This window comes from Aythya marila (assembly GCF_965140915.1).
Source record: "Aythya marila genome assembly, chromosome: 20".
In the NCBI taxonomy this organism is placed as follows: domain Eukaryota; kingdom Metazoa; phylum Chordata; class Aves; order Anseriformes; family Anatidae; genus Aythya; species Aythya marila.
This window is the reverse complement of record NC_139061.1, coordinates 7,716,575-7,730,324: the sequence shown is the minus strand read 5'-3', so window position 1 is coordinate 7,730,324 and position 13,750 is coordinate 7,716,575. Positions and strand designations below refer to the sequence as shown.

The 13,750-nt window shown below is 37.0% G+C and overlaps 1 protein-coding gene across 6 annotated transcripts in view; it reads left to right on the top strand.

Annotated features, from left to right (window-relative positions):
- The window catches only part of NCOR1 (nuclear receptor corepressor 1), a 65,694-nt gene that overhangs the window by 38,471 nt on the left and 13,473 nt on the right, over positions 1 to 13,750 (top strand). For all 6 annotated transcript variants that reach the window (XM_082776175.1, XM_082776176.1, XM_082776171.1 and 3 more), the window contains 14 exons: positions 540 to 602; positions 1,279 to 1,418; positions 2,178 to 2,304; positions 2,787 to 3,342; positions 5,341 to 5,467; positions 5,771 to 5,966; positions 8,669 to 8,842; positions 9,701 to 9,861; positions 10,252 to 10,372; positions 10,471 to 10,572; positions 11,073 to 11,167; positions 11,624 to 11,792; positions 12,356 to 12,496; positions 13,482 to 13,565. In XM_082776175.1, the coding sequence (XP_082632301.1) occupies positions 540 to 602; positions 1,279 to 1,418; positions 2,178 to 2,304; positions 2,787 to 3,342; positions 5,341 to 5,467; positions 5,771 to 5,966; positions 8,669 to 8,842; positions 9,701 to 9,861; positions 10,252 to 10,372; positions 10,471 to 10,572; positions 11,073 to 11,167; positions 11,624 to 11,792; positions 12,356 to 12,496; positions 13,482 to 13,565 (2,256 nt within the window). The remainder of the gene's footprint in view (positions 1 to 539; positions 603 to 1,278; positions 1,419 to 2,177; positions 2,305 to 2,786; positions 3,343 to 5,340; positions 5,468 to 5,770; positions 5,967 to 8,668; positions 8,843 to 9,700; positions 9,862 to 10,251; positions 10,373 to 10,470; positions 10,573 to 11,072; positions 11,168 to 11,623; positions 11,793 to 12,355; positions 12,497 to 13,481; positions 13,566 to 13,750) is intronic.

The window sequence follows — 13,750 nt, the reverse complement described above, 5'->3', positions numbered from 1 at the left end:
CATTGGATTGTGAGAAAAGTGCAGAACTTTTGGAGAAGCTGCTGTATTGTGCCTCCTTCCCCCCAGTTGTGAATAATATTAAAATCAGTGAAACACTGCTGTGTTTTGTATTTTACCCTGAGTTGATTACATACTTGCTATGTAAGGTCAGGGTTAAATTACAGTTGAGAATCAGTTTTATTTCTTCAGGCCCCATTGTAGTCAATGTACTGATTAAGACAATCATATGGGCAGTAAGAGCACAGAAAGTTCTTTTGTAATTTTTAGAAGAATATAGCATGTTTGAGTTACAGTAATATCTAAATTTAAGAAACCTTGCCAGATACATAGAAAAGAATGGATCACAAGGAAGGAAAAGGGCACTGCTGAGAATGTACATTTATATCTTGGTTTAAAGGAGACTGACTATTTCCCACTGACAAGAGCAGTTTTTCTGAGTGACTTGAACAAGCGTTAATGTAAACAGGATAATAGATTATGGGATGGTCGTAAAAGTGTCTCTTAGTCTTTTCTCTGATCAGTCATGGTTTTTCTTTCAGCTTCTGCAGAACCTGTGGAGACATCCCGCTGGACAGAAGAAGAAATGGAAGTTGCTAAAAAAGGTAAATCTTGTAAAACTTCTGTTTTACTTCACAATACTTGTACTTACTGAATTATTGAAAACATATTTACTTCAAATTCTACAAGTTCAAACTCTTTGCAGCACTACACTGAATGAATAACTTGAAATTTGCTGGTTTTGTTTAGTTTTTAACACAAGCATCTTTAACAGGCAAACCCATTTTTTTGGGGTTGTGTTGACTTATTTCATATGGCCTTCTTAGAGCTATTTGATGTTGTACTTGGTCCACAGAAGCCTGAGAAACAGATGTGAAGATATGTATGTTGTATGTAAACTTTCAAAGTAACATGTTTAAAGTTTACAAAATGTCCTTTTGTATAAGGCATTCTTCAAGCAGAAAAGTTAGTGTATTGTATAACTTGTTACTTGGTAGATACTGTCATCTGTAAATATTATGCATAAAATAAACATTTTAGCAAAGGCATTATGTATTAGCAACAGCTAGTAAGAGTTGAGTTTGAAGGCTTTATTAGCAGATGTTTAGATACTCAGCTTTATACTAACCCATAATTAGTGGTCATATCAGTTTTCACTGAGAATTCTTTTAAAGGATGGCAATACTTTTGTATCTTCCCTTCCCACTAGTTCCATTTATTAGGGTTTGGATAGCTGAATTATTTATCATAGTAAATACCTGTTCCTATATGTTTGAACAGGCCTAGTAGAACATGGACGCAACTGGGCAGCGATTGCCAAAATGGTTGGGACGAAAAGTGAAGCTCAGTGTAAGAACTTCTACTTCAACTATAAAAGGAGACACAACTTGGACAGTCTCCTTCAACAGCACAAACAGAAGGTAAGCGCAGTGGGCATTGACTATTTTACAGGGAAAAACTTGGCATCTCTCTGAAGTCCTTCATCATGCTTCACTAAGACGGTGTTGCAGTAACCACTTCTTTCCTTTTCCACTTGTTTTTCTTTTGCAACATGTATCTCCTAGAAAAGGCAGCTGAGTCTCAGTGACCTGTGATACTAATCGCTTCGTACTTGAAAGTGCAATAGAAAATTTTCTATCAGATAGCACACTCAAGCCTGAAGAGTTCCTTACCTCTTTGAAAATGACATTCCTTATCAGTACACCAGCAAGTATAGAAGTTCAGGTTATCACTGTAGAACATTTACCTTGAAACATGTCGTGTCATGCAGTAAGCACTAACCTTACAAACCAGAGCAAAAGAATTAAGAAAACAACCAGGAACTGAAAGTTCTGGGGCATCTAAAATAGAATACTGAGAGCTGGAATCCTCTAAGCTGTGGTGTCCTAGTCTTCTCTCCACTGAAGTGAAGAGCTTCAGTGTCTGTGTTTGCTGCAGTAGTTCCATTTCTCCCCCAAATATGTAAGGAGTCAGTGGTTTGTTCCCAAACACGCTTTTGGTGATAAAAAGCAAAAGCTGGACAAAAGTTGAAAGAATATGCCCTTGTGAATGAATATGTGCTAAACAGAGATTCAGTGCCGTTTATTTTAATCTGAGATTAAGAAATGGGAATGCATGTTAGAAACAAAACAAAAAACTTGTAAATGTTCAGCATGATATAAATACCATATATTTACCAGTCTTCACGAAGGCCCCGTGAGGAGCGAGATGTGTCACAGTGTGAGAGCGTAGCTTCGACTGTGTCAGCTCAGGAGGATGAAGATATTGAAGCATCTAATGAAGAAGAGAATCCAGAAGACAGTGAAGGTAACTTCCAGGGACTGGAACTCCTGTATGCACTGAAAGAGAGGGACAGACATATGTTTAGTTTGTGTCAGTGGTGATCAGAAAGTTGTGTGCCAATTCGTAATGTGGTGCTCGATACTGTGTTTCAGTTGGATTTTAATTGTTTGAACACACTTCACTAGTTGTATCTGGAGGGAGAAAAAGCATTTTCAGTATTGAGCGCCCTGAAAATACTAATCCTTAGTATTTTGAGGTATTTTGACTATTCTGTTTTCTAAAAGATAAATTAATAGCGTCTGGAATTGTGCATGCTGAAGCAAGTTGAATCAAAGATTTGTGACCTTTGTTAGTTAATGCTCTCAGTAAAACAGCTGGGCAATTGTCTTGTATTTTGAGACAGCAAACATGCATCTGATTATTTTTAAAAAGATAAAAAGCAGCAGTTGACTTAAACTTAATTGGATCTCATTAAGTTGAACCTTTATTCTAAAACTTTTTTTCAGGTGCTGAAAATAGTTCCGATACAGAAAGTGCTCCATCTCCAACTCCAGCAGAACCTGCTAAACCAAGTGAAGAAACTCCACCTGATAATGCTGCCTCGAAAATAACCACTGAGGCAGCGGCAGAACAGGAATCTACTGTTAAACCTGCAGCCAGTACATCTCCCTCCTTAACAGCCCAAAGTGTATCAACAGCTGAAAGTCAGACCTCTGAGCCACAGGTTAAGGAAGAAATAAATAATGAGGCAGAAGAACCTATGGATGTTGACAGTAGAAGCCATGCAGTTGAAGCTAAGCCTGTGCTCAATCTTCCAGTACATACCAAAGTAGAACCTGTAGAGACGGAAATGAGGCTACCAGAGAATATTCAAGTGAAAATAGAGAGTGATACCAAAGAGAGGGAGATGGAGAAACCCAAGGAAAAGTCAGAACCTGAGGAAATGGACTATAGTCTGTCACAACAGGTTAACTCAGCAAGACAAGAACCCCATTCAGATAATGATTCGAGTGCTACCTGTAGTGCTGATGAGGAAGTTGATGGAGAGCCTGACAGACAAGGGTGAGTTTAATTGTTTAGCATTCATAAATAGCCATCTTTAAAAAGTGGTTTTACTTAACAGTGGTCAAAACCTGTCATCAGTAGCAATGTTTTTAAGAGTTTTTACTGTGGAAAGAATTTCTAAAGAGACTTTGCTGGAAGTACAATAGGGGGAAGCATTGATTAAAAAACCTTATGAAAAGCTCAAAGAAAGTTATTGTAATGCAGAGCAAGGCAAAATTCCATAATTGACTGGGTAATTAGCAAACTAGCACAACTACCTGGAAAGCTAGAGAATAAGGGAAATTGAGCCATGTGGGATCTGTTCAGAGAATGGGAATCACGTTAAACAATCATCTGGAAAGGACAGCAGCTTACTAAAACACTGAAAATTTGCCAAAGCATGAAAAAAGATTCAAGATGCTCCTGGCATGAGTTTCCAGGATGAGTAACTGTGGTATTTTCTGGTGAGAAGGGGAAGCTTTTGTTGCTGCATGATTGATACACAGACACTTAAAAACCAATTACCAACTCAAAAAAAAATAAAAAATAAAGTGGGTGATTTTGTAAATCCCCCCATCTATCCACTAAAAAAATCATCAATGATTGTGTAATTGGATCTGTACTCAAGTTCTTTGTTTTGTTGTTTTTTTTGTTTGTTTTTTTTTGCTGCTTTTGCACAGTACTTCTGTACAAATCTACACATTCAGAAGTACACATTTCTTTATAGGGTGATTCACTCACTTGGGAAATCTTGTGGGCTCTCCATTCCCTTTAGAGAAAAACTGTTTGAATGCAGAGCCAAAAATTCAGCATGTTTTAATTGATTCTTATTCTCACAAGTTCAGTTTAGTAGAATGTATCCAAACCTTGAATTTGATAGGAAAAACAGCCTGAGTATGTTTTAGTAGGAGATGACAATAGCTTAAAAATAAAATAAAAAATCTAAGGGCATAAAATGCTCTCTTTTTTTTTTTTTTTAAACATTTCTAGAGGGTATACAAGCAAATAAATGTGAGTCCTGTACCTAATTACTGCCATTGAACCATGCTATATCAGCTGATAGAACAATCTCTTGAAGGCTATTATTAATAGAGTCGTGGAAGGTATTTCTCACCCCCTACCAGCCTGTGTCTGTAAACTAACAGACAGATGTCCTGAGAAGTAGATGACCTCTTTCTTCAAAGTGTATAAGTAGTGTCTGCGTGCATCTAGTTGTTCCTGGGAACTTGGCCCTAAACACAGCGGATAACCCACACGAGTAGATAGGGCTTTAAATGGACAATGCTGCTTATCTTTGGAACCTTTGTATCTTTGAGGGTAGATGGTTCATACCACTGATGATAAATGAAATCTTTTACTGTTCTGTTGGTACAATTCCTATGTAACCATAGCGTAGCTTCAGAGCCAATGCCCCCTCCTTCCCAGTGGTCTTAATATACACACAGTACTGAGGATAGATGTTAAATGTCAAAAGTATCCAGTGTCATTGTTCCGCATATGCTCTTTTGAAGAGGGCAGTCGGTGGTGTTTCTGCACCCTCTGTCTTCAGACATCATCTTTTCCACTTCAAAAATGCATTAGCCCTCCACGTGAAAATAGTCTGTGGTACACTACACTACTGTTTATGTATTTCCTATGGACTAAATATATCTAGTGCTTGCCATCTATTTTTTTCCAAGGCATTCTTTATAAAGAAGGTTCCGTTCTGGTAGGACTGCATATATAGAAACTGCATACATGATTTTCTGGTTTTCAAGATTCTGAACAATTCTTCTGGTATTTCTTTGTATTTTACAATATAGCAGTATCTGTCGCTTGTTCTACCAGATGTGCTTTGGGACAAACAAAACATGATTTTTTTTTTTTTTTTTTTTTTTTTACTTTGTCCGGTGTGTTAAACGTGTTGTTTTTTTCTTTTTTGAAGTTGAGAGGCTTACTTTTGCCTGTAATTTTTAAAGTTGTTTAATCTTGTTCTTTTTGGTTATATTTATCCCTTCCTTCTTTCTCTTATTCCAGTATCTTCAGGGAGTCAAAGCCCTCACTGTTAAACCCCACTGGGTCAATACTGGTGTCACCTACAATAAAGCAAGGGCAGATGGACCTACAACAACTTCACCACCGAGCTGCTGTCATACCACCAATGGTATGGGGTCTTTCAAGTGATGTTTGAAGGAACATGTTGTCCTGAGAACTAGCTCTAGTACTAAAGCAGGAAAAAAAAAAAGGAACAAGGAAATGTATTGTTTGCTTTGTTATCGTAATACTTTTAAGGAGTAAATTAAATACAAACAAATATACAAATGTTAGCCTAAAAACAGGCACAGACCATTTGAAATGCTCATACATGCACTATACACCTGCTCAAGTGGAGCCGTTGAAGAAGACAGTTACTTTAGTAAATACCTGCATTAATGTACCCGATGTTAACATCTTCCCCTCTTTGTAGGTTTCTTGCAGTCCCTGTACTGTTCCTGTTGGAACACCAGTGAGTGGCTATGCACTCTATCAACGGCACATTAAAGCGATGCATGAGTCAGCACTGCTGGAAGAACAACGCCAGAGGCAAGAGCAGCTGGATATGGAGTATCGAAGTTCCGTAAGCCCATGCGGCACTTCCAAGAGCCCTAATGTCGAGTGGGAAGGTAGGTAGTTTCACATCTGTCATGTCATGGAGGTAATTCTGCATTTTATGTGTGCATATTCCACTGTCTGCCACATTTAAGAAGGAAAATTTAGCGTACTGTTGATTGTTACCTTCTGATAGGACTTGATTGAAGGAACCTCTTTATTATAACAGGTGCTGCTGCAGTTACAGTGTTGGGGAACCACCTTATAATTTCCTTAGATAAAGCAGAACTGGCTCCATTGGGGTGAGATCAGAATTCAGTTTTCGGAAACTAAAGGTGAAGTTGCAAGAGAATTGCTAATAGACAATGAGCACAATTAAGAGGAATATTTTACTGCACCAGAGTACGTGGACATTGAGCCCTGGAATACTGCACAAAAAAATGGTAGAACTGTCATGTTGTAGCCTGTCAGACCATGGAAGGGCTGTGAGAAAGGTTTTTCTTCTTGCAAATATGGAGGTTGGTTGCTTTTGCCTAAATAGATGCTGCTTGGAAGCATTATTTGAACTGAGATCTCAGATCTGGATCTTTATTTCCAGAATGTGGCTCTTGTATTCTGTGGTACAGAACAAATCCAGAGCTGTTCACAGAACCTGTCAGGGTTCCTGAACAAGGATGTTTCTATTACCATTGTTGGTTACAGAAATGTGATTCAGATGGGCAATTTACATTTCTATTTAAGATCCAGCAGATGCATTTAGTAGCTTTCATAGACGCTTGCATTATGTTTTCTCTCAGTGTAAATTGGCTGTTCTTTCAGTCTTTGAACTGAAATTATTCTAATTCTCTAAACAACGTGGAAATTGCAAACAGCTTAGCAGATGGTTGTCTTTATTTATGCAAGAAAAGCATATTCTATGGGAGGTCCAGCTCTTTGCTATAACTGTTACCTCTAGATACCCAACTTTCTTTCCTGGGAAATGAATAGGTCCAGAAACAACACTGTAACTGGGAAATAAAACCAGTGTGGCTAATGTGTTGAACATTAGTGTTAGAGATACCATCATAGATGCATAATTCTTCATTCTTTGATTTAATGTCCTTGTGCATTGTGTCTGTTGGCTCCGCAATGTTAGCAGTGTAAACTATCATGGTCTTTGAAACTTGAGTGCTTTGCACTTAACATGCTCAACAATTTTAAAATTATGCTGTGAAAACACTTCATCTTAATTACTTTTATTGAAGTGAAATGAAGGAAACATACCCTTTTTTTTTTTTTGCCTGTTAAAATAGTGAGAAGGGAACTTGTGGATTGAGGGGGGAGGGCATAGGGTTGCTGGTTTTGGAAGTTGCTTCTTTAGGTAGAAAGTCTGGGGATGCTTAAAAGTACCATTTAACTAAAATACTGTCTGAATAACTCTTGGCATTGGCAGTACTGTATTATGAACTGTGGGAAAGTTCTAGCATCAAGTCTCTGCCAGCAAAAATCAAGGGTGTTACTGAAGCAGTGAGGGGGGGATAATGTGGTTAATGTAAATGGGTTCTACAAGTCTGGACATCTTCATCTGCAGACTAAAGAGGCTGACATGTCATCAGATCATTGCAGTAGCTACTTCCTAACATACGTTGTGCATGCCAGCTTATCCATCTACTCGTGTATGTAGGAGAGAACCCACAGACTGTTTAAAAATGTGGTATTGCATACATTGGAATATACACATCCAGTGACTGTACTGCAGGGCATCTAGTCAAACTGAAGGGCATATTGTTGATTGGCTTATGACAAGCTACAAAATACTTCACCATTAAATATAATAGTAAAAAGCTCCTTTAAGAAGCTATTATGGGATGACTAGTGTCATCTTTCTTTAACTGTGGAGATAAAAGATGTAGTTTCCCAGCTGCAGTAGACTTGTTCTGGCTTGTAATTTTTAATACTTAAATTGTCTGTTGCCAAACGGAAGGAATTAGAAGTTGTGGTACTGGATTTTTAGTTTTCTAAAATCAATATAAATATATTTTCCCTTTAAACACAATTGACGGGCAATACTGGTATTTGAACTTTGATTTGTTGCTTCTGTGGGCAAACAAACAAGAAAAGAAGGCTTTTTGTCTGGTAGAATTGGCATGTAAGTCTGGCTGAACTTGCGTGTAATCCTGGCCAATGCACAGTATTTAGAAAGAAATCTTTAATATAAATCTTTCTGTAGTAGAGCTTTCACTTAAAGGAACCAGCTACTGGTTTTCACCAGCAAAGCGCGAGAGAGTTTATACAAATAAGTTTATACAAGTGTGTAACATAATTTTTAAAACTGCAGTCTTTGCCAGGGAGTGTATTCCAAGATGATTATATATGTGTATGTGTGTGTCACAGTCACTCACTGATTTCGAAATAAATGCATGAATCTGGATTACTCAAAAGAGTAGGAGGACTAAATAAACTTACCTTCTTCTCGTAGCACTACGTGCTATTGTAAGAGAGGAAAGTGGTACAAAAATTGCTACCCTTATGTCTTAGCACACAGAACCATTTATTCCTTTTATTCAGAGAAAGGCTACATGCCTGACCTTGGCATTTTTCAGTTACTTCAGTGCCAAGTGATATTTTGAATTTAAGTCTTTCCTTTCTGGTCTAAACGTGTCCTTGTAATTAGACTTGTGTACCTGATGAGTACAATCTGATAAAGTAATAAGCCCTTTGTTAAAATTCTGTGGTAAACTGGACCTTTTGACTCTAATTTCTAATCTTAGGGTTTTTCTTTCTTTAACTGTCATAGGAAAACCGGTAGCCTATATGCCTTATGCTGAGGTCAAACGAGCAATAGAACAGGAAGCACAAGTGCAAAATACAGCAACGAGGTCAGCATCACCATACAGGCTGTCTCCAAGAGAAGTCAATAAAGCCTCTCCTCAGCCTGATATGAATGCAGCTCGCTACAGTGTCCCACCAGGTAAATACTTGCTTTAGTATCGTAGCAATATACAGTCTTTGGAAGCTATTACTTTATGTAGTATCAAATTATTTTCTTAAACATTTTTGTGAACAAACGAGAGTAGTATGTTTTTTGTGTGTGTATGTAGATGGATGTTCTGTATTCTTGTTTGGTTTTGTTTGCTTTGTCAGCTACCTAATGTGCATTTTATTAAGCAAATAGGATTATCTGAAAATAGTTAGAACAGCATAGGAACAAAGTCATCCAGAATTTTTTTTTCAGCTCAGTAAAAATACTGTCACCTTATGAAGGAAGAACTGAGGAAAAAAAGAGCTGCTACTAGGCTTGACAGAAGTTTCTGAATAATTGCTTAATACTATGTATTGAATGATTTATAAAATAGTGAAATAACTGGCAAATCTTAAAGTTCTGAAACTTGGACTATTGCTTCTGCCTTCAGTGTATAATGCCATTCTGAGAAAAGACAGAACCAGTGAAGCTTAGATTATACTTGCCTCAGTTGTTCTTATTCTTTAAGTAGACTACTTTATTTAAAAACAGAAAAGCAACAACAAAAATACGCACCCTGTATTGTTAGCTTTAAAAGTTTAGTTTTCTGAGTTTGCAATTTTGCAGTGCAGCTTTTACCATTTTTGAGCTTCAGTGCAATGTTAGGTATTACCTAATCAATGTCTAAGCACAATATATACATGGACATAGTGAGCTTCAGAGTTGAAAATACAGCTAGATAGCTTTTGGGTATTGTGAGGTTATTCCTATTGGAAATTGTCAGGTGAACTGTGTTATTTTGGTTCTTCTTGTCTCTCTAATGACTAATAGAGCTGAAACAGACTTTAATGCACATTTTTCCCTAAGTTCTCCAGCCAGCTCCTCACCAAGTAATAACCAATATACCTGAAGGAGTCCGCCTTCCAACAACCAGACCTACCAGACCACCACCACCACTCATTCCATCCTCCAAAACAAGTGTGCCATCAGAAAAACCTTCGTTTATCATGGGAGGCTCGATCTCACAAGTAAGAGAACTACTTGTTGAAAATCTCTTCTTATAACGTTTTTTTCTGCCGTTCCACCGACCATCAATATCTTTTACTCAGTTATCTGTTCACAGCATTAACAGTTAAGACCTGTACATGTCACCACTAAAAGTCCAGGAGTTACAGGTGCTTTATAAAATAGAACATGCTGCAGTTGTTTACATTTAATAACACAGGTGAGGATGTCCAGTTTAGGTGAACTGCATCTCTGAACTAACAGTGACACTAGAGTCCTGTTGTTTTGCACGTTGATATTTTGCAGTGGTGTTCTGTAGCATTTTAGGATCATAGTAGTATTAGCAGTCTCCTTTAAACACAGAAGTGAATTTGCATTCCAGAAACAAGAATTAACGTAATATGTTGTTTCAGGGAACACCTGGCACTTACTTAACATCTCATAGTCAAGCTTCCTATACCCAAGAAACAGCAAAGCCATCAGTGGGCTCTATATCTCTTGGGCTGCCAAGGCAGCAGGAATCAGTCAAAGCTGGTAAGAAAAGAAAAGCTGACGTGCATTTTTTTTATAGACTATTTAATAACTCATAATTAAGGAGGGATTATTATTATTATTTTTTTTTTTCTGAATAGCTTCCCTGCCCTATATCAAACAAGAAGAATTCTCTCCCAGAAGTCAGAATTCCCAGCCTGAGGGACTCCTGGTCAGGGCACAACATGAAGGTGTGGTTCGAGGTAAAGTCAGTCATACAGCTTAAGAAAGAAACTTTGTCAGAGCCTGATGAAACTGAGAGAACTGGAGCCCAAACTACTGAAGTGCTGTTATTAAGTATTAAAGGATTAATCTGCTCCCTCTTTTCCAAGGCATGTGTACATGTGTTTTTGTAACAGCACCTCCTGTCTGCATGTCTCATTTAAAAACATTTGTTTCAAGACATGCCAGTTTCAAAACTAAATTGTTGGGCATACACATAGCAATACTTGTGAAAGATATAAATACATCAAATGAAAGGAAACTAAATACCATGGATTAATGGCTTTGTGTGATGTAAAAGGCTAAGTCAAAAGGGGAAATAATTTAGCTGTCTCAAATGCACACTATTAACAAGCTGAAAGTTTCCCTGTATTTGAGTATAAACTAACAGTTCCCATTAAAAAAGAGTTTGTATGTCAAGTAAAACAGCTGTATTTTTTTGATTCCCTTATTTATCTGGATGTCTTTTTTTTCAAATCAGGTACCACAATACAGGAGGGAAGTATAACACGAGGAACTCCAACCAATAAAGTTTCTGTTGAGACCATTCCTTCTTTGAGAGGCTCTATAACTCAGGTATTTGTCATCTTACTGAGAAGGCTGTAGCAAAATAATGTATTTACACTATCACTGTGAACATATTTGCATGTCTAAAAACAGTAAATTAAAGTCACAGAATAGGAACTGCCCTAAAGAAGCTGAAATACAATCAGATAGTTAAATATGATATTCACTGAAGTCAGTGTTGTCAGGACTTCATCTTCGTGTATTTGAATATTTTTATATTTCTAAAATAAAACCACCAGAGCTTTTAGTTATAGCTAACTGAAGGCTTATTAGCGATTTCCATGAAAAATAGCATCGCACCTGAGTTCAAATGTTACAATCAGTCGTAGCCAGTCTTGCACAGATGCTGTTTAAAGCTGTTTCATCTCATCATATTTTAAATACTAGTGTTTTATTTATTTATTTACAAAGTGTCAAACTGCTTACAAATAATTATGTTCTGAATTATATTTGATTTAAATGCAGGGTACACCAGCACTGTCCCAGTCTGGCATAGCAGCTGATGCATTATTGAAGGGAACTATTACCCGGCTAGCTACAGAAGACAGCAGCCCAGAAAAGTGCCGGGAGGAAGCTACAGCCAAAGGCCATGTTATTTATGAAGGCAAAAGTGGGCATATTTTATCTTATGATAGTGAGTATTTATATATTCTACTTGATTCAAGTCAAGACTGCAGCAGGTTCTGTTTTTATAATCCATAGGTGAAGTATATCTGCTTCCAAATGCATAAACATCAGTCACTGGGGTGCCATCCTGAAGAAGTACTGACCTACATGTATTTTTGTGGGTATAAGAGTTAAAACGATCCAGAAATTGTGTGTGTTCTGATGAGTATCCTGTACTATGTAGTTAAAATACAGTTCAACTATTGAATTTCTGTGCCATTTATTTCCAATTTTTCCAGGAAAATTTTTATTTTGAAAGGTTAAGCAACCAAGTTTAAAATGTTCTGTATTAAACTCAAAAGAAATACCTCCTTTAACTTTGAACTGCCGTTGAAATACCAATACATGAGTAACTTAACAAATCTTTTATTTAACAAACCATAAAAGATCTTTTTAAGGTTGAAATTTAATGTTTCAGTATTACATTGAAGTTACCATTAAAGCATTTGTGTTTTGTGGTCTCATTAAATGTCATGCTCATAACTTTTTATTGTCCACGTTTTCTAACCATACTCCTGTAAATTTTACCAGCTATTAAAAACGTTCGTGAAGGAACAAGGAGTCCAAGAACTGCTCATGAAATTAGTTTAAAAAGAAGTTACGATACAATGGAAGGAAATATAAAGCAAGGAATGTCAATGCGGGAGTCTCCAGTGTCTGCACCATTGGAAGGTAAAAACAGCTGCTCCTGAATTGTTTTGCATTTTATTCAAGTCTTCTGCATTACTTTAAGATAATCTACAGTTGTTTATGGGGAAAACAAAAAGAAGAATTAGATTTATATCTTACCCCGTTAACCAAATCTATATAATAACCACTACAACAAAAGAATGCTGGGGTTATTACTGGAGTAGACACTAGTTTTCCTGTTTCATTTGTTGGTGGATGTTCCAATAGCTGCAGGTGATTCAGCTGGCACTTACATGTGTCAGATCCTCAAAGAGGAGTAACTGACTCTTCACAATCCCAATGGATTGTTGCAGAGCTCAAACAGCTCTCAGTTGTACTAGCATGGACTCCATGGACACAGCCATTGAGTTAAATATTGCTTCTTAGCCATGGCACAGTGATGTACATATGTTGGTATGACCTTTTACGTTCCTGCAATAAATCTCCTAGATAATGCCAAGCAGAAGACTTGTACAGCTGCTGTATTCTGCTTCAGGCCTTCCCTAGTATTATTTTGATTTAATAAATTGTAATCAAATTAAGACTGTAAAGGTCAAGTTGAGCCATTATGCAACTTTTTCTGATTATCTTAAAAATAAAATTAAAAAAAAAAAAAAAAAAAAAAAAAACAGATATCAAGATGATGTTTCTTGCCTAAACTCTGGAGTCTTATTCCTAAAGTGCATTCTGTCCCACCTTTGGATAGCCCTTAAAGGATATTTTCTGTAAAATTTCATTACATGTAACAATACAGTTTAGAAATCTCTTACTCATATATAGAAATTCAGTGCTGCTTTGAAGTTGCTCATGCATTTGGCTTGTCTTCCATCTTTTGTGGGCTTATGAGGCAAGGCTCTCTGGGCACTACAGATAGTATCTGTAATGTATGTAAGAAGAAGAGTGGGTTTTTGTTTTGTTTTGGTTGGGGGGGGTGGGGGTTGAACATGTTGTTCTAGTTCTTTAAATTATTTTCTCTTTTTAAATTTAGGTTTAATCTGCCGTGCACTGCCTAGGGGTAGCCCACATGCTGAACTTAAAGAGAGAACAGTGTTGTCTGGTTCTATAATGCAAGGTAAACTTTTGCTAGTTGAGAAGGCAAGCATTAACTACGTTCCCAAAAATCTGGATTTCTGAACCTTAAAACTGTTATTTATTAAGAATGGTAGCTGTGTTAAGGGCAGAGCATATTTTATTAGACTGTTTTCAGAGCATAAATTATCTATAAGCAGCCTTTGGATATACTGTATATAAAGCTAA